The sequence below is a fragment of the Delphinapterus leucas genome, chromosome 1 (assembly GCF_059928025.1).
Source record: "Delphinapterus leucas isolate spDelLeu-1000000601 "Yukka" chromosome 1, BTC_Dleu_Yukka2, whole genome shotgun sequence".
Classification (NCBI taxonomy): domain Eukaryota; kingdom Metazoa; phylum Chordata; class Mammalia; order Artiodactyla; family Monodontidae; genus Delphinapterus; species Delphinapterus leucas.
This window is the reverse complement of record NC_143129.1, coordinates 174,295,815-174,323,797: the sequence shown is the minus strand read 5'-3', so window position 1 is coordinate 174,323,797 and position 27,983 is coordinate 174,295,815. Positions and strand designations below refer to the sequence as shown.

The 27,983-nt window shown below is 47.1% G+C and overlaps 2 protein-coding genes and 1 pseudogene across 2 annotated transcripts in view; 2 read left to right on the top strand and 1 right to left on the bottom strand.

Annotated features, from left to right (window-relative positions):
• EIF4G3 (eukaryotic translation initiation factor 4 gamma 3) overlaps positions 1–1,264 on the bottom strand; it is a 366,332-nt gene extending 365,068 nt beyond the window's left edge. Inside the window, exons 1-2 of the mRNA XM_022551756.3 lie at positions 1,162–1,264; positions 603–810 (exon numbers count right to left, since the gene is read on the bottom strand). The gene's annotated coding sequence lies outside the window, so the exon portion shown is untranslated. The remainder of the gene's footprint in view (positions 1–602; positions 811–1,161) is intronic.
• On the top strand, positions 382–11,875 carry LOC149750820 (uncharacterized). The gene is made up of 3 exons (XM_089915556.1): positions 382–603; positions 646–834; positions 3,500–11,875. Exons 1-3 carry the CDS (start codon positions 382–384, stop codon positions 3,854–3,856), a joined length of 768 nt encoding a protein of 255 aa, XP_089771682.1. The 3' UTR covers positions 3,857–11,875.
• Positions 11,876–24,547: 12,672 nt separating this feature from the next.
• LOC115803891 (U6 spliceosomal RNA) lies at positions 24,548–24,615 on the top strand (annotated as a pseudogene).
• The last annotated feature ends 3,368 nt before the right edge of the window (positions 24,616–27,983 follow it).

Here is a 27,983-nt window from a genome sequence, read left to right as displayed (position 1 = left end):
CACCACAAACCACAACTCCCCCAATCGCTAAAAAACACTACCCAGAGGGAGTGCTTTCTGCAAAATTTCACCGTAGATTTAAAATCCAACTTACCTCAGGAACGAGCTGAGTTTAGTTTCATACAGGAAATTTACCAATAGAGTTTATTATGTATTAATAATAATAATTAGAGAAGCCCACCATGCCCCGCTGCAGGGGGAGCTGAAGGGAGATGAGGAGGGTGTAGTCCTCACAACAGAGAAAAGCCTTCCCTGCAGGGCTGGTCACAGGCACCAGCAAATTCGGCCTAATAAAGGGGGGGGGTAGTGTTTAGGGGAGGAGAGGCGAGGGGGGGAAGGGTCCCCCAGCTCCAAAAGGGAAGGGCTGCAGAAGCAAGGCCGATGGAGCTACTTTTCGCAGTAGTGCAGAGGGTCCCGGGGTGCCCCGTAGTGCTGCTGCCGGGGCACCCCAAAAGCTCCGGCCAAGCCGGGTGCGTGGCCTGGAGGAGCAGCCCCTTCCCTGTGGGCAGTAGCTGCCGGCAGGAGAGTCCCCGGAGGGGCCACAGCCCCCCTGGTCTGCAGCGAAGAGAGCCGAAGGGCCGGCAGGAAGGTGAAAAGGATACTGTTGGGGCGCCTGGGTCTGGAGGGCCCTGATGTTCGGGTGAGGAGGGGCCGCTGCCGCCGCTGCCGCCGCCGCCGCCGCCGCCGCCGCCGCCGCCGCCGCCGGGTGAGGAGGCGGTACCGCTGCTGCTGCTGCCGCCGCCGCCGCCGCCGCCGCCGCCGCCGCCGCTGCTCCTGTGCCGGGTCCGGTTCCTGCTGCAGCCGCTGAGCCTGATTTCAGAGCCGGTTTCTGCGGTAAACTCATGGCAAAGCGAAGCCACCAACCCCCCCAGAGCGGGACCGGGCGCGCCGGGGTGCAGGGGCCGGGGGCAGCGGGGGGGCGGGATGGGGGCAGACCCGGGGAGGCGGCGGGAGCGGGGGGCCGGGGGGAGGCTGGGAGGAGGAGGAGGAGGGAGCCGGGGCCGGTCACACACGCCCGCCGCCGCCGCCGCCGCCGCCGCCGCCGCCGCCGGCAGCAGCAGCCGCCCCGCGGGCCAGCACCACCGGCTGCCGGTCTCCGTGACAACGCGACCCCAGGGGGGGGGCCGGACCCGGCGGGGGCAGGAGGCGGAGAGACCGGACCTTTCACGGCAATATCCTCATGGGCCGGCGGCAGGGGGTCTTTATCCCCCTCCCCGGGGGAAGCGGCGCCCTTCTCGGTAGCGGGGCTCAGGCGATGCCGGCGGATTTTCTTCACTCAACGAGCAGAGCATCCAACATGGCGCTGCGGCCGCCTCCAGCAGTCCGGCAGGACGGCCGCTCGGAAAACTTCGGGCCTTTTCGGAGTAGTTCGGGAGGCCGAGGGTGAGAAGCTCCTTCGGCTCTTTCCGGAGACTGCGAGAGGTCGGGGTTCTTCGGAAACACTCGGGGGCGCCTTCGGCCGCCGTTCGGCAGTTCTCCGGGGCTGACTCGCTTCCTCGGGAAAGATCGGCTAGAGGGGCTTCCAGGCTCGCTGCGGCTGGGGTGCGGGGCGGAAGGAGAGACCAAAGGCGAGGTCTGGTGTGCGAGATCCCTCCTCTGCCGCCCAGCCTCGAAGAACAATGGTAACGGCCCTGGAGTCTGCGGTCCGCAGAGCCCTGTCCGTAGGGGCGGGAGGCAGTGAGGCGAGAAACCTCGGTTACGGTGGGAGGAACTGCTTAACCGGAGTGAAACCGCTGGATAGGAGCCCGCCGGGTGGACCTATTAGCATAACAAATAGCACTCGCCGGCTCTTAACGCAGTTCCCGTCCGTTGTGTCTACATTTCGCCCTTGTCCACTCAGAGAGGTGAGCGGGATGAGGAGCTCCATTTCCAGAGCACGCTGAGTCTGAGAGAGGAAAAGTGACCGGCCCAAGGTCATCCAGCCAGGAAAGGACAGGGACAAACCTGGATCTGAAATCCAGGTTCATTCGTCCGAATGAACCTTGCCGCTTCCCAAGTTGCCTGGGGACCTGATCCGACCCTCCTTATCTAATCAGCAGCCTTAACTTGGGGATCTGTGGACGGATTCTTCCAAGGCCTGCCCGGAGACTGGAGCGCCTTTTGACCAGCAGCCAGTGGTCGGCTTCCCGGTGTCCTATGCGGGCGTAACACTTGGTGATAAGCTCCTTTTCTCCCCAGCAGGACCAGCCAACACCCCCCCCACCCCCTGCCCACACACTCCACCCCCAGTTGGGGTCTTGTCCAAGCACAGGAGCATTGAGGGGAAAAGAATTGCAGAGATCAGGGAGCAAGCCAGGTAATAACTGTAACCAGGCACTGAGCAGTTCATTATCTCACACAGTCCCGTGAAAGAGGTGGTAATCATTTCACAAATGTAGAGACTGAGGCACAGGGAGGCTCAATACCATCACACACAGAAGAAGCTGAGAAAATTGAGGCTCGAAACGGACAAGAGACTTTGCCAAGGTCACATGGAGAGTGTAGTTGGCAGAGACAAAATTAGAGCTGGGTTCTGCCTCCTGCTATACTGCCTCACACTGCCTTTTTTTTTTTTCAATTCACATAAAGCTCTACACATCGTGGTTGCTTAATTCTTGACAGTCCCTGGGACCTCCAAAAGCTCCCTCTGGGAAAAAGCATCTGGAAGAGGGTGATACCACAACTGCATTTTTCTGGAGAGGGTTTCACAGCTCCTAGTGTAGAAAAGGAAGCATAATCCCCCATCTCCAGACTGGAAGGCAGGAGCTACTTCATACTCTGGAATCCTAAACCATTTGGATTTGTAACACCTGTTTACCTGGGATTGGATTTTTCTGCTCTTCTCTAGACGTGACTGGCTCCAGGAAAAATTCCAAGTGGTCCTGCAGTTCCCCAGATTCTCCTTCTATGTTCCAGATCTCAGACTTCCTTATCCCAAGGGAAACCTGTTCCCAGGAAAGAATTTGGCTTCCCATTTATACTAGGGTGATAACAGACTGATCATTGCTTAACTGTTATTCTTTTCTGAGCTAGTTTCATTTCCTAACTTAATAGCTACAAGCATCGGGTGATTACTGTGTGTCTGGTCTTTGCTAAGCACTTTATGAGCATTATCTCTCTTGAAACAGATAGACCTTGGGCAAAATAATGTAAAAGTCCCTGATAAGATTCTGGCCCCAGGCAATCAATGCGGAAGGCTTATAGGGAGCAAAGTCAGAAAGGTAGAGCACTCTCCTTTCATCCAAATCATAGCCCTGCTCAACACCTCCCATCTGGCACAGAGAAGCTAATATTTATTGAACACCTCCTGGGTGCCAGGGTACAACTCTGCTAAACGTTCTGCTTAGATTGACTCTTACTCACCTCAACAACTCTGCAAGGTATTATTATATCCCATTCACAAATAAACTGAGGCTTAAAGATATGAAGAAGCAACTTGTATAACTTTCAAGTGGAAATGCTGGCATTCAAACCCAGGCACCTGACTTCAGTTCTGATTTGCCACCATTGCCTTCCACAGACGAACCTCCCCACGCTGGCCAGAGGCACTGTCAACAGCGAAGCTGATTTTGTGAACTTGCCTGCTGAGCGCCTCCATGGCTCCCCCATTGCCTTCAGGATCCAGTCTAAATTCAAGGCCCTTCAGGATCTGGACTCTGCTTCCATCCTGCCACTCTCCACCTCAGATCCAGAACTGCAGCCACTTTGCTCCACTGCAGACAAAGCCATTCTCTTCCTCTCCCTGGTGTCTGTATGTGGACTACGACCCCAAACCATCCTCTCCCTTCTCAGCCCGTTGGTTTATGCCTGCTCCTGCCTCAAGGCTTGGCTTAGGCCTCGCCTCCTCTGGGCACCCTTTCCTCACTCCCCAGGCTGAGCTAGGCTCCCCTTCTCTAGGCTCCCAAGTAGATGCTTAAAGCTCAGTGTTGAGCAATAAAGAGTACAGCTGTTGGAATCAGATTACCTGAATTTGATTCTCAGCCCTGCCATTGATTAATTGTATGACCTTGGAGAAATCACATAACCTCTCAAGCCTCAGTTTTCTCATGTGTAAAATGGAGACTCCACCTCTTATCATGAGAAATAAGACAACAAAGTCCAGTCCCTTGCTCATTGTCATAATTGGATACATTTTTAGCTACTATTATTCATTTACATAGGAACATTACCTAGTCATTTAAAATATCCTTGATATCTAGCACTCAATAAAAAGGATGTGAGCTTGCTAAAGGACAGAATAATTGTGAACTGCCAGAGGATTTTCAGGTTACCCTGGAGAAGCCCTGGGTACTGCAGAGCCTAGGCTGGGCCTCACTGCACAGGGAGCGAAAAGGGTGAGAACTTCCTGGAGCAGGCAGTGCTGGCTCACAGGAGGAGTCTTGAATTTTTGACCAGCCAGCCACTGTTCCCAGAGCCCACCACGCTACCCCCAACAGAGACCTGCATTTCCTCCCGGAATCAAAATACCTCTCCATCCTCATTCAAAGAGCCAGCAGACAGGTGAAGACTTGGTTTACACATCTCCTCGTGGCTGGGTGATGGAGCTTTGCTTATTTGTTATCATGTGGGGTCACTGTGCTGTTTCTCTGAGTGAACTGAAGATTGGGCTCAGGGGGACCCCTTAATTTCTTAATTGAAAACTTTTGAAAATATTGTCGCAAGCTGGAGTTCTCTGGCCCTTTCTTTTTTTTTTCTCCTGGAGGGGACTGGCCTTTTAGCACAACAGAAGCCATCTTTAGTAGCCACAGAAGGTTTGTATGTTATTAGGTGCTCCGCTCTGAGACATGCAAACCTCCACCAAGGCCTGACAAGATAGAGCTGGGCATGGAACTTGCTGACCCAAGATCTAGACCCTAGGCAGTTAAGGCATAGAGATGGGAGGCCAAGAACATTTAAAAAAGAAGAAGGAGGAGGAGGAGGAGGAGGAAGAAAGACCAAAGAAAGAGCAACTACATGGCACCCATTTGAAATGGACATGAATGGAAGGAGAGAAAGCCCAATGGGAACAGTAAAGAAATATTTTCTCCCATTCCTTATACTGCAGGCCCGTTCATAATTGGCCACAAATGTTCTTCAGTAAAGAGCTGTGCCAGCAGGCCCTGCCCAGCGTCACAGGGCCCAGTGGTAGGATGCCATGTAAGGGTGGTACTTCCTTTCAAAGGTTGTAAACTTCCAGATAGATCTGGATTCTAACCTTACAGACTAGCCAATCAACCCTAAGCAAGTTTCCTAACTTCTCTGGGCCATTTGCAAAATAAAAACAGGAGGTCTGCCTCTAAAGGATTCAAGCAAGACATAAAGGAGCTGGTCTGGAGAGAGCATCGCCAAGGCCTAGGGCATGGTAGGTACCTCAACAAAGCTTCATGCCTTCCCCTCTTGCCTCCAAGGCGAAGTTTGCTGCCACTCCCACTCCCACTTCTGGGGCCAAGTCGTCCTACCTCTTTGCCCACGGTGTGTGTAATGGTCTTCATTTCTCAGCTGTTCCTGGAGGGGACCACAGCCCCCGCCAGCACTGTGGCAGCAGATGCTTCAGCTCCACCAGGATGCAAGAGGGAACAAAAAATATTTTTTTATTTATTTTTTTTAAATTTATTTATTTATGTTGGCTGTGTTGCGTCTTCGTTTCTGTGCGAGGGCTTTCTCTAGTTGTGGCAAGCGGGGGCTACTCTTCATCGCGGTGCGCGGGCCTCTCACTGTTGCAGCCTCTTTTGTTACGGAGCATGAGCTCCAGACGCGCAGGCTCAGTAGTTGTGGCTCACGGGCCCAGTTGCTCCGCGGCATGTGGGATCTTCCCAGACCAGGGCTCCAACCCGTGCCCCCTGCATTAGCAGGCAGATTCTCAACCACTGCGCCACCAGGGAAGCCCTCCAAAAAATATTATCATAGAATGGTTAAGACAGTAAATGTTATGTTATTTGTATTTACCACAATTTTTTTGAAGTGTTGTAATAGAGTCTAGTCAGGACTGAAGGTGCCTTAGGGGATCACCTTACCCAGTGTCCTGGTTTTAGGGGTAGAGCCCAGATATAAGAAAGGCTTTTTCTCAAGGTCAAACAGCAAGTAAGCAGCACAACCTGGACTGAAACTCATGACCTCTTTTCACTGCTGGACCAAGGTGTTTCTCAAATCTGATATCATCCTCTCATTTAGAAGTTGGATCCCCCTATCCCCCCACCCCCAGTCTTTTCCCACTTCAAGTGTCGGTCATTCCTCCCCGTGTGCCTCTGGAATCACAACCAATCTTCAGGACTTATTAAACAAGCATTTACTGAGTGACAGCTATGTACCAGGCACTCTTCTGGGCCCCTAGCAAGGACTGGAAGAGAGATAGGTAACTGGGCCTACACGTTAAATAATCCCCATAATTATTTACATGAAAAAGTTAAGGACTTCCCTGCTGGTGCAGTGGTTAAGGATCCGCCTGCCAATGCAGGGGACACAGGTTCGATCCCTGGCCCAGGAAGATCCCACATGCCACGGAGTAACTAAGCCCATGCGCCACAACTGCTGAGCCTGCCCTCTAGAGCCCTCAAGCCACAACTACTCAGCCCGCGTGCCACAACTACTGAAGCCTGCGCGCCTAGAGCCCGTGCTCCGCACCAAAAGAAGCCACCGCAATGAGAAGCCCACGCACCGCAACGAAGAGTAGCCCCTGCTCGCCGCAACTAGAGAAAGCCCGCGTGCAACAGTGAAGATACAACGCAGCCAAAAATAAATTAAATCTTAAAAAAAAAGAAAAGAAATGTTGAGGTCATGTCACTTTCTCTGCTCAGAGCCCTCCACTGTCCTCACTTCTGAGTTGGAATAAAAACCAAAATCTGTTCAATGACCTACGAGGCCCTACGTGATCTCCATCTCCCACCCCCACCTTTACATCTCAGAGCTTCTCTCCTACTCTCCTCTTCTAGTGCACTGGCCTTTACAATGTTCCTTTTTATATACTCCCCGCCTCAGGGCCTTTGCACTTTATGTTTCCTGTCCTTGAGATATCTGCACTGCTCATTCCCTCACTTCCTTCACGTCCCTGCTCAAATGTCACCTTATCAGAGACGCCTTCCCTGATCATCCCTTATAAGTTAGCAACCCACCCCAACCCCAGGCTACCCTAACCTACTTTAATTTCCTTCATTACACTCATCACCATCTAACCAGTGACATATTTACATATTCATGAGTTTACTATCTATCCCTCCCCATTAGAATGTTAGCCCTACAGGAGTAGGGATTCTGTCTGTTTTGTTCATTGCTGTATCTCCAGGCCCTAGAATGGTGCCTGACATGTATTGTGTGCTTGTGATATTGTGATTTATAATAAGAAATATATATTTGGTCTTCATCCCATTCCTGGTGTAGAGCTCCTAAAACCCTTAGAATTGCCTAAGCAAAGAAAGCAATAAGGTGTCACTTGTTATGTTAATGAAGTGACTTTTGGAAAGCCCTAGGTCACCTAAGTAGGAGGGGCCGGTTGCCAGGGGAAACAACATTGTGATTAGAGGGTTGGAAATTTCAGTCCCACCCCCTGACCTCTGGGAAGGGGAGAGGGCTGGAGACTGAGTTCAATCACCAGTGGCCAATGATTTAATCAGTTAAGCCTATGTGGTGAGGCCTCCATAAAGACCCAAAAGGACAAGGTTCCGAGTGCTTCCACGTTGATGAACGCATGGAGGTGCTGAGAGAGGGCATGGAAGCTTCACAACCCTTTCCCCATTCTTTGCCCTATGCTGTTCCTGAGTTATATCCTTTTATAATAAACTGGTGATCCAGTAAGTAAAATGTTTGTCTTAGTTCTGTGCTCTGCCCTAGCAAATTAATTGAACCCAAGGAGGGGGGTCATGGGAACCTCCAATCTCTAGCCAGTGGATCAGAAGCACAGGTAACAGCCTGGGCTTGCGACTGTCATATGAAGCAGGGGGGTGGGGGTGGGGCATCACTGTAGGACTGAGCCCTTAACCTCACCTTATCAGAGAGGCCTTCCCAGACCATCCCTTATAAATGAGCTGTGGGATTTGAAGCTCTCTCCAGGTAGATGGTGTCAGAGTTGAGTTAAATTGTAGGATACTCTGCTGGTGGCTGAGAGTTGTCTCGTGGTGTACCGGAGGGCCCAGTAGATATGTGTGGACTGACTGACACAAAATGACGGCCGCTGTGCGGGCGCAGGTGGTGGAGGTAGGAGGAGAACGAGAGGACGGCGCACGGGTACCACCTCTGACTCTTCAGCCTTCTGCTCTCTGACCCGGCTCGTACAGAATTCAGAATTAGCCTGTCCTTCAAGTTGAACATCACTTGCAAATGCCTTGAACTAATTCCAATTGGGTGTGCCCGTCATCCTCAAGACACTGCTTTTCTCTCTACCAGTCAGTTTTGAACAAAACTGGAGTGCATTTTCCTAGAAAGGAGAAAGTGGGCCCAGGGAACCATCCCAAGGAGCCTGGGGGACAAAGAGACCTGGTCCTGATCCCAATTCTGCCACTTATCTTTCTTTCAACTCTTTATTATTATTATTATTATTATTGTAAGATACAACATAAAATTCTTTTTACGTGTACAATTCAGGGCAATCGCCGTTGTGCAGTCATTACATTGTGCATCTCCAGAACTTTTCTGACATCCCAAACTAAAACTCTGTACCCATTGAACAATAACTCCCCATTCTCCCCTCCCTCCAGCCCCTAGCAACCACCATTCTACTTTCTGTCTCTATGAATTTGACTACTCTCGGTACCACAAATAAATGGAATCATACAATACTTATGTGTCTGGCTACTTAATATTTTTAAGGTTCATCTTGTGTAGCATGTGTCAAAAATGTAATTCCTTTTCAAGGCTGAATAATAATAACCCATTGAATGGATGTACCACATTTTGTTTATCCATTCATGTATCAGTGGACATTTGAGTTGTTTCCACCTTTTGGCTATTGTGACTAATGGTGCTGTGAACAGCAGTGTACAAGTATCTGTTCACAAGTACCAGCTTTCAATTCTTTGGAGTACATGCTTAGAAGTGGAATTGCTGGATCATATGGTAATTCTATGTTTAATTTTTTGCAGAACCATCATACTGTTTATCCACAATGGCTGCACCACTTTATATCCCACCAGCAATGCACAAGGGTTCCAATTTCCCCACATTCTCACCAACACTTGTTTTCTTTTTTCTTTCTTTTTTTATAATAACCCACCTAATAGGTGTGACGTGGAATTGCATTGTGGTTTTGATTTGTATTTCCCTAGTGATTAGTGATACTGAGCATCTTTTCAGTTGCTTACTGACCGTTTGATACCTTCTTCAGAGAAATATCTATTCAAGTTCTTTGCCCATGTTTGAATTGGGCGGGGGGGTTATTGTTGTTGAATTGTAGAGGTTCCCTCCAGCTCTGCCACTTTTAACTATGTGTCCTTGAGTGAGTTACATAACCCCCCATTGTACCTCAGTTTTCTCAACTGTAAAAAGCAAACTTTTTTTTAACCTATTAATTCCTACTTCCTAGAGCTGTTGTGAGGATTAAGTAAGGTAGCAAGTGGAAAAAAACCATTAGTGTGTCTAGAAGATAAAAACAGTAACAGCTAACATTTACTGAACACTCACTATGTGTCAGGCATTGGGCAAAGCTCTTTACATGTATTAACTCATTTAATTCTCTTTACACCCCAGTGGAGATCTGGGTACCAACACTACCCGCACATAGGAAGTGAATCATAACAGGGCCTTCTTTCCTCCCTTGTCTGGCTGTCACCCACCCAGCAGGAGGTGGCTGCTCGGCCGGGGGCAAGGCAACACATGGTCTTACTGCTTCCACCTCTTATTAGCAGAACCCCCTACATACCAGATCTGCTGAGCTGCCCTGTTCCTGCGATCAACCTGCATGGCCACTGGGTCTGGCCCAGTGAAAGGTCTCTAATACCTGCCCAGCAGGCCTCCAGCACTCTCTAAACCAAGGGACTTCGCACAGTCACCCACATATCCCATCTTGAATCTGGAAACCACATCCTTCTACCCTGGGTGGTCCAGCCTTGCCCTGGCCCTTGTCAAGCCTAATGCCATTGAATCATCCTGCCAAGTTTACTGCCTTGGGAAAATCCTGGATTCCAATTTCCCCCCATCTAATGACTAGAAGAGGAAGCTGGATTTCCAGATGCCCACAGCTGGCTCCAAGCATCAGGCTGGCTCCAGTGATCTCCGTGGGAGCCGGCCTGCCAGCCTGGTCTGGCCTGGCCTGCCAGCACTCCAGACACCTGGAGAAAGGCTGAGGCGCGTTGCTGTGCTCTGCCTTTCCCACCAGCGTGAGTATGAAAATAGCAGCGACTTAGAATTAATTCTGCAGATGAACACTTTCCAGCTTCCCAAATTTGGCAATCATGCTTTTCCCCTCCACCCTTGTCACACGCCTTTTCTTCCACTTGAACAGAGAAGTTGAAGAAGGTTTTTGGATTTCATCCTCATGCAGGGAAAGTGGGGATTAGATAGAGGCCAGGTTCCTCAGCCAGGTGCCTAAGGCCCTTTTGCATCTGGCTCTTAGCAATCTCTGCACCCTCAGTTCCCACCACATGCCCCCTGAATGGCCATACACTTTCATGTCTCCCAATCTTTCCAGATGCTGTTTCCTCCACCTGAAGTGTCTCCTGCTCCTGGATTGCCTAGCGAGCTCCTATTTATCCTTCAAAACCCAGCTCAAGTATCATCTTATGGGACAAATTTTCCTTGATTCTCCCTCCTTCCCAGACAAATTTAATCCATCCCCACCTTCTGCTACTTTTGTGCTGGGATATTTTCTTGTGATTCTATCACACTGTGTGCATAAGGGACTTCAATGTAGCCTAGTACCTGGCACATAATAAATACTCAACAGACGTTAGCTTATTTATCTTTTCTATGAAGCTGGAAATGGCTTGAGGATAAGTATCACAACCTGATTTCTGAACATGAAGAAAATAGAAGCCTCTTTCATTTCATGCTGCAGTGTGGCCGGCTTTCGGCTTTGGCCAAAAGCACTAAATGATATCTTTTTTTTTTTTTTTTTTGCGGTACGCGGGCCTCTCACTGATGTGGCCTCTCCCGTTGCGGAGCACAGGCTCCGGACGCGCAGGCTCAGCGGCCATGGCTCACGGGCCTAGCCGCTCCGCGGCATCTTCCCGGACCGGGGCACGAACCCGTGTCCCCTGCATCGGCAGGAGGACTCTCAACCACTGCACCACCAGGGAAGCCCTAAGTGATATCTTTGACCTTCTCAAGCCAAAGTGTTGGGAAGGTACCCCTTAAATAAACATAAAACACCCACATCAGTTATCAACCCAGGCCCAGTAGTCTCTTATTCACACCCACAGCTCCCTGCACTTCTCACACAGGTACTTAACTTGTATCATGGCTGTTCCCTGCTAGAAAGTAAGCTCCCAACGGCAGGGACTATGACGCGCTTTCATTGCTACATGCCCAGAGCCTGGCACTAGACGGCGCTCCGTAAATAGTTGCGGGATGTATGCTGGTTGAGTTACTGAGTGTAACCCTACCCTGGCAGATTTGGGGGAGCACCTCGATTTGGGCAGGTCAGGGCCCTCTGCCGTACAAGGGTTTCTAGAGGGGCCTTCCCTGCTCTCAGGAGAACGCCTGAACACCTCTTTGGCACCATAGCTGAGAAACGTGGGAGAAAGGCCCAGGGCAGTGCTGTTTGACTTCTGCAGCATAGGGCTTGGGTTTTGGAAAATGTAGGTCTTCGCTCGAATCCCAGTTCTAAAACCTTAGCCCATCACTTCACCTTGCTGGACCTTGATTCCTCTCATCTGTATGAAGGGGATTATAGTAGTTCTAATGTTCCAGCAAAGTTGTGAGGTGGAAAGGCCTAGCTCAGTACTGGACACATAGGAGATCATCAATAAAAGAGTATCCTCTTCCCTCTCCCTTTAACTCTTCTTTTTTTTTTTTTTTTTTTGCGGTACGCGGGCCTCTCACTGTTGTGGCCTCTCCCGTTGCGGAGCACAGGCTCCGGACGCGCAGGCTCAGCGGCCATGGCTCACGGGCCCAGCCGCTCCGCGGCATGTGGGATCTTTCCAGACCGGGGCACGAACCCGCGTCCCCTGCATCGGCAGGCGGACTCTCAACCACTGCGCCACCAGGAAAGCCCTTAACTCTTCTTATCTCTCAAATAGCGGAAGCTCTTTGGGGAGGGGAGAGTCCACATGGCTCCGTTAGAACTGCACACACACAGAACTCTAACTCATGGACCAGAAAGGCACGGCAATTAAGAGCTCAGGCACGGCAACCAGGTTGCCTGGGATCAAATCTCAGCTCATTAGCTGTGTGATCTTGGGCAAGACATTTAACCTCTCTGTACCTCACTCTCTTTATCTGTAATAGAGTAATGACGAGGTAGCATCGGTCTCAGACTTTAATAATAAAGAAGTGAAACAATGCCTGGTACACGGGAAGCTCTCATGACACCAAAACACAAGCCAGCTCCTGTATTTAGAGTGAAGGTAATACGTGCATAAGATTTGATTCGTTCATCTCATGGCGGCCCATGATTGGATCTGCTGCTGTGACTTGGCGTTTGTGAGGATTTGAATCTCTGGGCTGCCATTTCTGGCTGCCCCTCCCCCCAGTTCCTGGCCTGTAAGTGAGGGGAACCTGGCTGCAGAGTGGTCCAGCGGCCCAAGTAGTGGGTAGAACCCTGGCACTGGAGTTAGCCTGCAGCCTGAGTTTGAATCTCGCACCTTTGCCACTTCCTGGCTAGGCCCCTTTTCCTCTCCATCCCAGTTTCCTGCTAAGAACCACCGTGTCTATCTCACAGGCTGGATTCGAGGATTACAGGAGATAACGTATGCAAAGCACCCAGGATGGGGCCAGGCTGCATGGTGAATAGTGAGTCCCTTCTCTCCCTCTTGCTGGCACTCCGCCCCTCCCGGCTCTGGCACTGCCTACCAAGTTCAAACGCGGCTGCTGCAGCTGTCGTTTCTGAAAATACATTCCCTGGCTGCTTTTGCCATTTCATCCGAGTCTTCCCCGAAGCCTTAAACATTCCCAAATCAAGGGTTTAAAAAGACAAAAAGCCCAAGCTGACCTATCCACGCCACTCATTGTCAGATGTCCGGGAGGATCTTGCTCTGCCAGTCACTGAACTTGACATTCAACTCCCCCAGTCAATTTCACTCACATCCGACAAGATCAATGAGAAAAATAGGCAGCAATGATCAAAAGGGCCGGCAAAGGCTCCTGGGGAACTCTCCCAGCAGGATTTCTCGCCACACAAAAGTGCATGCAGGGGGTGCTCCATAAAAGCTCCTCCACTCACAGGCAGCCCTCATGCCCAGAGACACCAAAAAACGGTTACCATGACAACGCTGCTGCAAATGTTATATATAAATGTGTGTGTGTACACAGCCACACAGGGATGCACAGAAATAAACTCTTGGCACAATTTTTTCCTGTTCTAAACATGAAATAACCTGCAAGATTGATTGCTGGAAGAGAGGACAAAGAAGGTTTAGAACAAACATGCTTCCAACAGACTAGCTCTCAGTGATGGACACCTGCTTTGATGTCGGTCTGTTTTGTTTCCTGCATCTGGAATATAGTAGATACTCAATAAATAATTGTTGAATGAATGAATAAATGATGGATAGATGGAAGAAAGGAAGGAAGCAGGGAGAGGTAGGAGGGAGAGAAAGAGAAACAGCCTGGAGTGTCAGGGCTGGAATGGCTCCTACTGAGAATCCACTCTGATCTAACCCTCTGTTTTTCTGTTGGAGAAACTGAGGCTCAGAAAAAGGAAGGAATCTTGCCAAAAGCCACAAAAAGAATTACTAGTAAAACCCCAGTCCTGGACACTAAGTAAGCACTTAATGAATGTGAGTCACATTTCCATCTGAATAATAAACATATATTGAGCAATTATTATGTGCCAGCCACTGTGCTAAGTACTTACAGACATTATCTCATAATTTGCAACAGTGCAAGGGATGTGTCAGGATTCCCACTTAACAGAGATGGAAACTGGGGCTTTGACAGGTGAAGTCACTTGACCAAGGTTATTTAGCTAGTTTGTGGTTGGAATGGGGATTAAACCCAGGTGGCTCAAACACCAGGCTCTGAACCCCTACATTTCTCTCTGAAATGAGGGCCGGGGACCTGGGCCAAATGAGGGGGCAGAAGGGAAAACAGGGGCAAGTTGCCCAAGTCGGGGAGCTGTGGGGAAGGATTGAACTCACATTTTCAGGCTCCCAGTCCAGGATTCCTTCAGTTTGTTCACTGCTTTCTAACAAAGGAACTGGAGGCTGGCTCCTGTGGGCCCTAGAGTCAGCCATCTAACTGGGCGAGGGGAGGGCACGCCCTCGGGCTGCCTTTGAATCCCGGGACTCAGCCTGGGGAGGTGGATCAGGGCCGATCCCGAGCCTCTTTAGTGTTTTTGCGCCCTCTGGTGGTCATATCTTAAAACTAGCAAGAATCAGCTCGCTTGCACTTCCTAGCAAACTCCCTCTCTAGAACCAGGTTTTTGTCTTGGTGCTCTGGAAGGAAAAGGAAATGGCACACAAGGTCCAAGTGCAGACTCCCTGCTGCCTTAGATGTGTCATGCCCCCTTTTTCTCTGCTTCTTGACTGATCTCCTTGCTTCGACTCCAACTCTCCTCCAATCTATTCTCTGCACAGCTGGCAGAACCGCTTTTAAAAACCCAAAGCTGGGCTTCCCTGGTGGCACAGTGGTTGAGAGTCCGCCTGCCGATGCAGGGGACACGGGTTCGTGCCCCGGTCCGGGAAGATCCCACATGCCGCGGAGCGGCTAGGTCCGTGAGCCATGGCCGCTGAGCCTGCGCGTCCGGAGCCTGTGCTCCGCAACGGGAGAGGCCACAACAGTGAGAGGCCCGCGTACCGCAAAAAACAAAACAAAACAAAACAAAAACCCAAAGGTGGTCGTGTCACTCCCCTGCTTATACTCTCCAATAGCTTCCCATTGATCTTAAGATAAAGCCCAATCCTGAGGACGAGGCCAATGGGCATTCCCTCCCCCCGACCCCTCCGATCTCCAGCCTCACTGGCTTTCTTCCAGGTGCTTGAGTCTTCCTAATTCAGTCTTTACACCTGCTGTTCCCTTTGCCTGTCACACTCTTCCCTGCCCCACCCCCCCTTTTTTTGACCATACCATACGGCTTTCGGGATCTTAGTTCCCCGACCAGGGATCAAACCTGGGCCCCGGGAAGTGAAAGCGAGGTGTCCTAACCACCGGACCACCAGGGAATTCCCACTCTGCCCTGCCCTTTATCTAGCAAATTCCTGCTTGTTCTTCAAGCCTCAGCTCAAAGGTTACCTCCTCGGAGATACACTTTTATATTTACCAGCGCTTTCTTTCTTTTTAAATTTTCTTTATTTTATTATTATTATATTTTTGGCTGCGTCAGGTCTTAGTCGCGACAGGCGGAGTCTTCGTTGAGGCACGCAGGATCTTTCGTTGCAGTGCGGGCTCTTCGTTTTGGCACGCAGGCTTCTGTCTAGTTGTGACGTGCAGGTTTTTCTCTCTCTAGTTGTGTCGCCGGGGTTCCAGAGCGTGTGGGCTCTGTAGTTTGCAGCACGCGGGCTCTCTAGTTGAGGCCCGTGAGCTCAGTAGTAGTGGCACGCGGGCTTAGTTGCCCTGCGGCATGTGGGATCTTAGTTCCCCAACCAGGGATCGAACCCCCGTCCCCTGCATTGGAAGGAGGATTCTTTACCACCGGACCACCAGGGAAGTCCCTCCCCAGCACTTTCAAGTTTAGAAAGCTCTTTGCAATGGAGATTTCTTGTCCAGTGACTGCTTTTCTTGATAGCTAACAACAAGAACCCTATCTCATTCAATGCTGTATTTTCAGCACCTAGCACAATGCCTAGCACATAGTAGGTTCTAAGTATTTGTCGAATGGATGAGTGAATTAATAAAACAAAACAAAAACCCTTGATATTTATTAAGTACTTTATGCCAGGCACTATTCTAAACTCTTGACACATATTAATTAATTGAATTACCACAAATCTCAAAACCCATCTAACAGATGAGGCAGCTGAGCCTCAAAGTGGTTATTCAACCTGCCCCAGGTGACATAGGGATTTACTGTGGGAGCCAGAATTTAAATCACACAGTCTGAACTGGAGCTTACCTTTTAGCTTGCATCCTCTTTTCCCACCAGTATCCTTACCACACCCACCACCCACACCCTCCTCACGCTCCGTCCTGGTCTCACAGCACTTCTCAGCCTTCACTGCCTCCAAGCCTTTACACAGCTAAGCAAGCAGAGACCCCAGGATCAATCATCCTCTCTATGTGCTTGCTACTCTCCGCTTAAAAGCCCTTTCATAACCATTACCTCATATGAACTCTATGTGAGGTGGGCCTTCTCAGTCCCATTTTTTTTTTTTGTATCAGCCCCATTTTATAAGTGCAGAAACAGACTCAGAAAAGTTCAGTGATTTCCTCCGAATATACAGTAAGTATGCATTGTGCATTTACTAAGTGCCAAGCATGTAAGGGATTCAGGAAAATTCGTAACAAGTTGCTACAGGCCATCTATGGACCCCCAGAAATCTCAGACACAACATGAGTTTGTACCCTCTTGCAGGTTTCTCTCCACAGACATACATCGGGCCTGGAGGAGGGAAGTGTCTGCAGCTGCAGGGAAGGTGGGAAGTCTCAACCTCACCAGGACCCTTCCCCTCTGTAGAATGAAGCTGCTGGGGACAGGCAGCAAACCCTCCCGTGCAGGGCACATACGACAACCTATTATAGCTGAGGAAAGTGGGAGGGGCAGGAAACCATCCTGTAGCAGGATCCTATGCCAATACCATTACAAGGCTCCTATCACTGGGGAGGGGCAGGAAACTCTCCCATATGGATCTGCCAAAGATAACAAGTCAGAGTTTTGCCGCCGTGGGGAGGAGGAGCAGGATCACTGAGGAAGCCCCGCCCCCAAGCCCAGGGATACAGTTTGCCAAAGACTGGGGCTGGACCAGGATAAGATACACACCCCACCCCCCTCCACCAGGCTAGCAAGCACCAAGTAACAAGCAACAGCAACCCAACCAAGGGATGGAAAGTTGAGGGGTGGACCAGGAGCACTGATTAAAAACCCTCCAGCAACCCAGTCCCCATCTGTTTGAGATGATGCTAGACGAACTGGAAGCCAGTAGTGCAATGAAGGTAACCATAGCAACAACAAAGTCCAAACCAGCTCCTGACTACACTGACTTAAGCTCTTACACTAATTGTCTAGCAGAAGATACATGCCCATTTCCAGGAATTAATACCATTTCATTTAGTCTCTACCATTCTACACACAATGTCAAGAATTTGGTAAAAAATTATAAAACACTAAAAGGCAAGAAAACCACTGTCAAGAGACAAAGAGTCAACCAAACCAGACTCAGAAATGATGCAGTTGTTGAAACTATTAGACAGGGACTTTTAAACAATCATGATTTATATGTTAGAAGCACTAGTAGAAAAGAGGGACCACGTGCATAAACAGATGGGGAATTTCAGCAGAGGTGGAAGTTATGGGTCAAATAGAAAATCTAGAAATGAAAAAAAAAGCCACAGTAGCAGAAATGAAGAATGCCTTCTATGGGCTCATCATCAGAGTCAACGAAACTGAGGAAAGAATTGGCAACTTGAAGACAGTTCAATAGAGATTATCCAAACTGAAACACAAAGAGAAAAATAAGTGAAAAACCAAAGAAACAGGACAGAGCATCCGAGAGCTGTGGAACAAAATCAGATTATCGAATATATGTGTAACTGGAATCCCAGAAGGAAGAAAGAGAGAAAATGGGCAGGAGAAACACTTGAAGAGATAGTAGATGAGACTTTTCCAAAACTGATGAAAGACATCAAACCATAGATGTAAGAATCACAGAGAACACCAAGTGGGATAAATAACGCCCCTGCCAATAAGAACACAAAAGAAAAAAACACCTAGAAACATCATAGTCAAATTGCTGAAAACCAAAGATAAAGAGAAAATCCTGAAGGCAGACAGAGGGAAAAAAAAGATACGTTAATACACGCAAAGAACAAAGATAAGAATTACAGCAGACGTCTTATCAGAAACTACGTTGGAGGACAGAGGGAGCAAAAAGTGCTCACTGAACTGAAAAGGTATCTTGAGATTGAAAAATGAGGGAAGCAGCTTCATGTAATCAATGGATCAGTTTCTTAAAGGATAACTTGGCGGGCAGCGACACATAAGCACTCACAGCTGCACTGCGCACCACCGAGGGGCCATTGGGGCAATTTTATAGTTAACCTAGGGTACGGGGCTACGTGCTTGGAAACACAGAATGCATTCCTAAGTCAAGATTATGAATAGGTAGCTAGTCTTCTGGGTGCTGGGAATACGTCAACAAACGTCTTCATCATCGTTTGGGAACTAACAGACCATAGAGGCCACCTGGACCTAACGATCATTAAACATTATCTATTAACTACAAAGCCCTTGATGACAGAGAGGAGAGTTACTACCCAGTACAGCCCAAGGTAGGGTCAGTGGAAGGACAGGAGGAACTGAACGGGCCCAAGATGGAGTCAGTGATGCTAACAGCCATACAAACTATGCAAACAAGACAATGAACTGACATCTTTAAAGTGCTGAAGAAACATCAACCCAGAAATCTATTTGCAGCAAGAATATCTTTCAAAGATGAAGGTGCTAGTAACATGAATCCCTACATGGCATAAAATTGCATACGGCTACACACACACACACACACACACACACACACACAGATAAATGAGTGCATGTAAAAACTGGTGAAATGTAAATAAGGTGTTAATAAGTCTGATTAACAGTATTGTATTAATGTCAGTTTCTTGAATTGACAATATTAAGTTTTGATGTTGTACAATAGTTATGTAAGATGTTAACCCTGAGGAAATCTAGGTGAAGGGTACACAGGACTTTCTATGTTATTTTTTGCAACTTCCTACGAGTCTATAATTATTTCAAAATAAAAAGCTTTTTTTTTCTTTTTTAATGAAAGCACAACTATTCTATATCCTTTGTGGTGGTTAGAGAATCCTATACTTATCTCAAAACTCATAGAACTGTATGCAAAAAAGTCAGTTTTACGGTATATAATTTTAAAAAAATGAGGTGAGGTAAAGACTTCTTCAGATAAACAAAAGCTGAGAGATTTCATCACCAGCAGACCTATACTATAAGAAATCATAAAGGAGTTCTTCATGTGGAAGACTATGATACCAGAATAGGCATTTGGACCTACACAAAGAGATGAAAATCTCCAGAAATGGTTAAAATAAAAGTAAATATAGGGCTTCCCTGGTGGCGCAGCGGTTGAGAGTCCGCCTGCCGATGCAGGGGACACGGATTCGTGCCCCAGCGTGGGAGGATCCCACACGCCGCGGAGCGGCTGGCCCCGTGAGCCATGGCCGCCCAGCCTGTGCGTCCGGAGCCTGTGCTCCGCAACGGGAGAGGCCACAACCGTGAGAGGCCCGCGTACCGCAAAAAAAAAAAAAAAAAAAAAAAAAAAAAAGTAAATATAACAGGCATGTTTAGACTCTTTTAATCACCTTGAAAGATAATTGACTATCTAAAGCAAAAATAATAGTGATGTGGATTTATAGCATATACAAAAATAAAATAGACGACAATAATATACAAAAGATGGGAGGGAGGAATTGTGAGTATACTGTTGTAAGTTTCTTTCCCTATATGTGAAGTAGCATAATATTATTTGAAATCAGATGGAGATTAATTAAAGATGTATATTCTAAACCGCCAAGGCAAGGATTGGTAAACTGTGTCTATAGGCCAAATCCACCCTCTGCTGTTTTTGTACAACTTGCAAGCTAAGAATTTTTTTTTTTTTTTTGGCCGCACTGCGTGGCACATGGGATCTTAGTTCCCGACCAGGGATCGAACCCGCCCGGACCCCGGCAGCGAAAGCGCCGACTCCTAACCACTGGACCACCAGGGAATTCCCTGCTGCCAAAAGGGACCTATGGCTGTTTACCAGAGTGACTGTGCACTGGGGAAAAGGAAATAATCACATTTTCCAGGGATGACTGGATGCTAGCTCTGAACTGATCCAAAACACCACTGTGGTAGGGGCTCATGGAGGTGAGGAGGTCAATGGAGTTTTAGCTCAGGTCCAACTCATAGTTTGCCCAGTGGTGGCTGAAATCCAACCTGGGGCTGTTTCTGCAGTTCTGGAATGCATAATTGGAATAGACATACTCAGCTACTGGCAGAATCCCCACATTGTTTCCTGACCTGTGGAGTGAGGGCTACTATGGTAGGAAAGGCCAAATGGAAGCCACTAGCACCATCTGTATCTGCAAAATTAGTAAACCAAGAGCAATTCCACTTTCCCAGAGGGACTGCAGGCATTACTGCCACCATGAAGGACTTGAAAAGTGCTGGAAGAGTGATTCTCGCCACATCTTCATTCAACTTGCCCGTTTGTCCTGTGCAGAAAATAGTTGGATCTTGGAGAGTGACAGTGGATTATCATAAACTTATTCAGATGCTGACTCCATTGCTGCTGCTGTTCCAGATATGGTCTCATTGCTTGAGACCTCCCCTGTGTCTTAGCCAAGTCAGGCTGCTATAACAAAAATACCACAGCCTGGGTAGCTTAAACAACAAACACTTATTTCTCATAGTTATGGAGGCTGGAAAGTCCAAGATCAAGCAGATTCAGCATCTGGCGAGACCCCACTTCCTTGTTCGTGGATGGGTCATCTTCTTGCTCTGTCCTCACATGGGTCTCTCTCTCTCTCTCTCTTTCCTTTTTTTTTTTTGGCCATGCTGCACGGCATGTGGGATCTTAGTTCCCTGACCAGGGATCGAACCTGTGCCTCCTGCAGTGGAAGTGCGGAGTCCTAACCACTGGACCGCCAGTGAATTCCCACATGGGTCTCTTTATTATTTTTTAAATGTTTTTTTTAATGTTTATTTATTTATTTGACTGCACCAGGTCTTAGCTGCAGTAGGTTCTAGTTCCCTGAACCTAGCAGGGATCTAGTTCCCTGACCAGGGATCAAACCCAGGCCCCCTGCATTGGGAGCACACAGTCTTAGCCACTGGACCATCAGGGAAGTCCCATGGGTCTCTTTAATAAGGGCATTAATCCCATTCATGAGGGCTCCACACTCATGACCTAAAGTACCCTCTTCCTAATACCATCACATCAGGGGTTAGAATTTCAACATATGAATTTGAGAGGGACACAAGCATTCAGCCCATAACATCCTGGAACCTAGTGTGCAACTATCAGCCAGGAAAATGCTTTTCTTTCAACACATCTTAGTAAAGACCTCAAGAAGTGGTATCCTTTCAGCTGGACAGGCAAGCAATATACCTGATCATCCCTCCTCAGGTGCGTATCAACTCTCCAGCCCTATGTCATAATTTAGTCCCCGAGATCCTTGATTGCCTTTTCCTTCCACAAGACATCATGCGGGTCCATTATGGATGTTGTACTGATTGGACTTGGTGAACAGAAAGTAACAAATACTCTAGGGACTACCCTGGTGGTCCAGTGGTTAAGAATCTGTTTTCTACTGCAGGGGACATGGGTTGGGTCCCTGGTCAGGGAACTAAGATCCCACATGCCATGGGGCAATTAAGCCCCCGGGCCGCAAGTACTGAGCCTGCATGCCACAGCTAGAGAGCCTTCGTGCTCTGGAGCCCACACACCACAAGTAGAGAGAAGCCCACGTGCCACAACAAAGAATAAATAAATAAATAAATAAAAGAAAGTAGCAAATACTCTAGACATTGATAAGACAATTGCGTGTCAGAGGGTAGGAAATAAACCCCACAAAAATTCAGCAGTCTCCCACCTTAGTGACATCTCCAGGTGTCCAGTGGTGTGGGACATGTCAAGGTATGTCTTCTAGGGTAAAGGACAAATTGTTGCTTTTGTCACCTCCTACAACCAAAAGAGAGGCACAATGTCTAGTGAGTCTTTTTGGATTTTGGAGGCAACATATTCATCAGTTAGGTATGCTACTAGGGCCCACTTAGCAATTAACCTTCAAAGCTGCTAGTTTGAGTAGGACCAGAACCAGAGAAGGCTCTGCAACAGGTCCAGGCTGCTATGTAAGCTGCTCTGCCACTTGGGCTACATGATCCAGCAGATCCAACGGCACTTGGAGTGTCACTGGCAGCTGGAGATGATTGGAGCCTTTGGCAGGTTCCCACAGGTGAATCATAGAACAGACCCTTAGGATTTTGTGGGTGACTACTCTTTTTGGGAAACAGCGTTTGGCTTGCTGCTGTCCACTTGACCATAGGCTACCCCATTACCATGTGATCTGAGCTGCCCTTCATGAACTAGGTACTGTCTGACCTACCAAGCCATAAGAGTGGGCAGTACCACAGTGCTCATTATGAAATGGAGGTGGTATCGTCGAGACTGTACTTGAAGAGGCCCAGAGGGCACAAGTAAACTTCATGAGGAAGTGGTCCAAATGCTCACGACTCCTATTCCCACTACATTACCTTCTCTCTCCCATCCCACACTTACGGCCTCCTGCAGAGCTCCTGGCAACCAGCTGACTGAGGAAGAGAAAACTCAGGCTTGGTTTACACATGGCTCTGCACCAAGTAAACATCTACAGCAGTACAGACTCTTTCTAGGACATCCCTGAAGGACAGTGATGAAAGGGAATCCTTCCAGTGAGCAGAATTTCAAGCAGTGCACCTGATTATTCATCTTGCTTAGAAGATGAAATGGCTAGAGGTATGAGTCTACATTGATTCACAGGCTATGCTCAGTGGTTAGCTGGGTCATAAGGGACTCAGAAAGAACACGATGGGAAAATTGATGGCAAGGAGGTCCCTGAACACAGTCCTTCTGCCAAATTTACCATCCGTGGACTTATAGTCTTGCTTCTGATCAAGGAACTCACTTCACAGCAAACGAAATCTGGCAATCGGCCTGTGCTCATTGAATTCACTGGTTTTATCATGTTCCCCATTATCCTGGAGCAGCTGGCTTTATAGAATGGTGTACTGGCCTTTTTTTTTTTTTTTTTAAAACAAATTTATTTATTTATTTTTGGCTGCGTTGAGTCTTTGTTGCTGCGCGCAGGCTTTCTCTAGTTGCAGCAAGCGGGGACTACTCTTCGTTGCGGTGCGAGGGCTTTGCACTGGGGTGGCTTCTCTAGTCGTGGATTACGGGCTCTAGGCGCGCGGGCTTCATTAGTTGTTGCGCACGGGCTTAGCTGCTCTGCGGTATGTGGGATCTTCTTGGACCAGGGCTCGAAGCTGTGTCCCCTGCATTGGCAGGCGGATTCTTAACCACTGCGCCACCAGGGAAGTCCCTGTACTGGCCTTTTGAAGACTCAATTACAGGGCCCTCTAGGTGGCAATGCCTTGCAGGGCTGTAGCAATGACCTCCGCGCTGTATATGCTCTAAATCAGCGTCCAACAGATGGTGCTGCTTTTCTCGTAGCCAGGGTTCACAGGGCCAGGAATCAAAGGGTGGAAATAAGAGTGGGTCCTCTCCCTATTACGCCTAGTGATCTACTAGCAACATTTTCGCTCCCTGTCCCCTGTGACCTTAGGCTCTGCTGATCTAGAGGTCTTAGTTCTAAAGTGAGGAATGCATGATTCCACTAGGCAATGTGGCAATGAGTATATTGAATTGCCACCCAGTCACCTTGGGCTCCCCATGACTCAGAGTTAACAGGCAAATAAGGAGGTTTCTATAGTGGCTGGGGCAATTGATCCTGACTACCAAGGGCAAGTTGGATTGCTACTCTACAATGGTAACAAGGAAGAGTATGTCTGGAATACAGGAGCTGCCTTATGGCATCTCTACCGTGTCCTGTGAATAAAGCCAAAGAAAAACTACAACAACTCAACATAAGCAGGACTGTTAATGGCTTAGACCTTTCAAGAATGAAGGTTTGGTTCACTCCAGCAGGCAAAGAGTCATGACCAACTAAGAGGCTTGTTGAGGGCAAAGGAAATAAGGAATGAGTAATGGAAGAAGGGAGTTATAAAGACCAGCTCTGACCACATTGCAGAAACGAGGATTCAAATAGTTATGAATATCTCTTCCTTATTTTGTTATGAATATGTTTGTATGTATGTTATCCAAATATTTTTGTTTTCTTCCCTCTCCTATTCTCTTATCATCTAATGTAAGATCTATCAACAAGAGCTAAGCTTATTTTCAGAATTTAGGTTACAGAATATCAAAGGAGAAAAGCGAACATCGCCCAAAGACTCAGCATCCTCTCTTTGAGAAGGGCTGGTGTGTTTTGGTTGTAGGCAGGATAGTTGTATCATGTTTAGATGGAAGTATGATTTCATTATTGTCTTTATTTGAAAACTAAGTGTGATTTAAATGAGCTAAACAGGGGGAAATTAAAACTGTTCCGTGACCTTAAAATTTTTTTTGTCAAAACATTAACAACTCCTTTTAGCCTCAGTCTAGTCTTCCAACTAGATAAGATGTATTAAGCTACCATTCATACATGGAAAACAGTATGGAGGTTCCTCACAAAACTAAAAATAGAGTTGCCATATGATCCAGCAATCCCACTCCTGGGCATATATCCAGGGAAAACTATAATTCTAAAAGTGCTTGCTTCGACAGCACATATACTAAAATTGGAACGATACAGAGAAGATTAGCATGGCCCCTGCGCGGTGCTTTGTGACCACCTAGAGGGGTGGAATAGAGAGGGTGGGAGGGAGATGCAAGAGGGAGGAGATATGGGGATATATGTATATGTATAGCTGATTCACTTTGTTATAAAGCAGAAACTAACACACCATTGTAAAGCAATTATACTCCAGTAAAGATGTTAAGAAAAAAAAAAAAGATACATGCACCACTATGTTCATAGCAGCACTATTCACAATAGCCAAGACATGGATGCAACCTAAATGTCCATTGACAGATGAATGGATAAGGAAGATGTGGTACATGTATACAATGGAATATTACTCAGCCATAAAAAGGAATGAAATAATGCCACTTGCAGCAACATGGATAGACCTAGAGATTATCATACTAAGTGAAGTAAGTCACAAAGAGAAAGACAAATACCATATGATATCACTTACATGTGGAATCTAAAATACAACACAAATAAACATCTACAAAACAGAAACAGACTCACAGACATAGAGAACAGGCTTGTGGTTGCCAAGGGGGAGGAGTGGTGGGGGAGGGATGGAGTGGGAGTTTGGGATTAGCGGATGCAAACTATTATACATAGAATGGATAAACAACAAGGTCCTACTGTATAGCACAGAGAACTATATTCAATATCCTGTGATAAACCATAATGGAAAAGAGTAGGAAAAAGAATCCATGTATACGTATAACTGAATCACTTTATTGTACAGCAGAAATTAATACAACATTGTAAATTAAATATACTTAAATAAAATTGAAAAAAAAAAGATACCATTTATAGAAGTACTTTCATTTCCTGACAGCATCCAAACTAAAGCCCCACTTCATTAAACCCTCCTCAAGATCACCTACCACAAGACCAAATTCTATAATAAGTATTTTCCAACACCCACTTACTGAGATACCCTATGATTCCCATAGTGTGCGTGCTCTCTGATGCAAGAAGCAATAATCCCAATTTGTCCAACCACCAGTGTGTTCCTGGGGGTCTTTGCCTAAAGGGCACTGACATTTGTTTATTCTAAGCATCTTATTTTCTGTTGTTGCTACTGTAAATGAGTTTTCATCATCCATCATATCTTCTAATTGGTAAGTATTTGTGTGTATGAGTGCTATTTATTATTACATGTTAATTTTATAACCTGCTTCTTTTTTTTTTTTTTTTTTTTTGTGATACCCGGGCCTCTCACTGTTGTGGCCTCTCCCGTTGCGGAGCACAGGCTCCGGACGCGCAGGCTCAGCGGCCATGGCTCACAGGTCCAGCCGCTCCGCGGCACGTGGGATCCTCCCGGACTGGGGCGCGAACCTGTGTTCCCTGCATCGGCAGGCGGGCTCTCAACCACTGCACCACCAGGGAAGCCCTAACCTGCTTCTTTGATGAATTATTTTTTTTTAACATCTTTATTGGAGTATAATTGATTTACAATGGTGTGTTAGTTTCTGCTTTACAACAAAATGAATCAGTTATATATATACATATGTTCCCATATCTCTTCCCTCTTGCGTCTCCCTCCCTCCCACCCTCCCTATCCCACCCCTCCAGGCGGTCACAAAGCACAGAGCTGATCTCCCTGTGCTATGCGGCTGCTTCCCACTAGCTATCTACCTTACGTTTGGTAGTGTATATATGTCCATGCCTCTCTCTCGCTTTGTCACAGCTTACCCTTCCCCCTCCCCATATCCTCAAGTCCATTCTCTAGTAGGTCTGGGTCTTTATTCCTGTCTTACCCCTAGGCTCTTCATGACATTTTTTTTTCTTAAATTCCATATATATGTGTTAGCATATGGCATTTGTCTCTCTCTTTCTGACTTACTTCACTCTGTATGACAGACTCTAGGTCTATCCAGCTCATTACAAATAGCTCAATTTCGTTTCTTTTTATGGCTGAGTAATATTCCATTGTATATATGTGCCACATCTTCTTTATCCATTCATCCGATGATGGACACTTAGGTTGTTTCCATGTCCTGGCTATTGTAAATAGAGCTCCAATGAACATTTTGGTACATGACTCTTTTTGAATTATGGTTTTCTCAGGGTATATGCCCAGTAGTGGGATTGCTGGGTCATATGGTAGTTCTATTTGTAGTTTTTTAAGGAACCTCCATACTGTTCTCCACAGTGGCTGTATCAATTTACATTCCCACCAACAGTGCAAGAGGGTTCCCTTTTCTCCACACCCTCTCCAGCATTTATTGTTTCTAGATTTTTTGATGATGGCCATTCTGACTGGTGTGAGATGATATCTCATTGTAGTTTTGATTTGCATTTCTCTAACGATTAGTGATGTTGAGCATTCTTTCATGTGTTTGTTGGCAGTTCGTATATCTTCTTTAGAGAAATGTCTATTTAGGTCTTCTGCCCATTTTTGGATTGGGTTGTTTGTTTTTTTTGTTATTAAGCTGCATGAGCTGCTTATAAATTTTGGAGATTAATCCTTTGTCAGTTGCTTCATTTGCAAATATTTTCTCTCATTCTGAGGGTTGTCTTTTTATCTTGTTTATGGTTTCCTTTGCTGTGCAAAAGCTTTGAAGTTTCATTAGGTCCCATTTGTTTACTTTTGTTTTTATTTCCATTTCTCTAGGAGGTGGGTCAAAAAGGATCTTGCTGTGATTTATGTCATAGAGTGTCCTGCCTATGTTTTCCTCTAAGAGTTTGATAGTTTCTGGCCTTACATTTAGGTCTTTAATCCATTTTGAGCTTATTTTTGTGTATGGTGTTAGGGAGTGATCTAATTTCATACTTTTACATGTACCTGTCCAGTTTTCCCAGCACCACTTATTGAAGAGGCTGTCCTTTCTCCACTGTACATTCCTGCCGCCTTTATCAAAGATAAAGTGATCATATGTGCGTGGGTTTATCTCTGGGTTTTCTATCCTGTTCCATTGATCTATATTTCTGTTTTTGTGCCAGTACCATACTGTCTTGATTACTGTAGCTTTGTAGTATAGTCTGAAGTTGGGGAGCCTGATTTCTCCAGCTCCGCTTTTCGTTCTCAAGATTGCTTTGACTATTCGGGGTCTTTTGTGTTTCCATAGAAATTGTGAAATTTTTTGTTCTAGTTCTGTGAAAAATGCCAGTGGTAGTTTGATAGGGATTGCATTGAATCTGTAGATTACTTTGGGTAGTAGAGTCATTTTCACAATGTTGATTCTTCCAATCCAAGAACATGGTATATCTCTCCATCTATTTGTATCGTCTTTAATTTCTTTCATCAGTGTCTTATAATTTTCTGCATACAGGTCTTTTGTCTCCTTAGGTAGGTTTATTCCTATATATTTTATTCTTTTTGTTGCAATGGTAAATGGGAGTGTTTTCTTGATTTCACTTTCAGATTTTTCATCATTAGTGTATAGGAATGCCAGAGATTT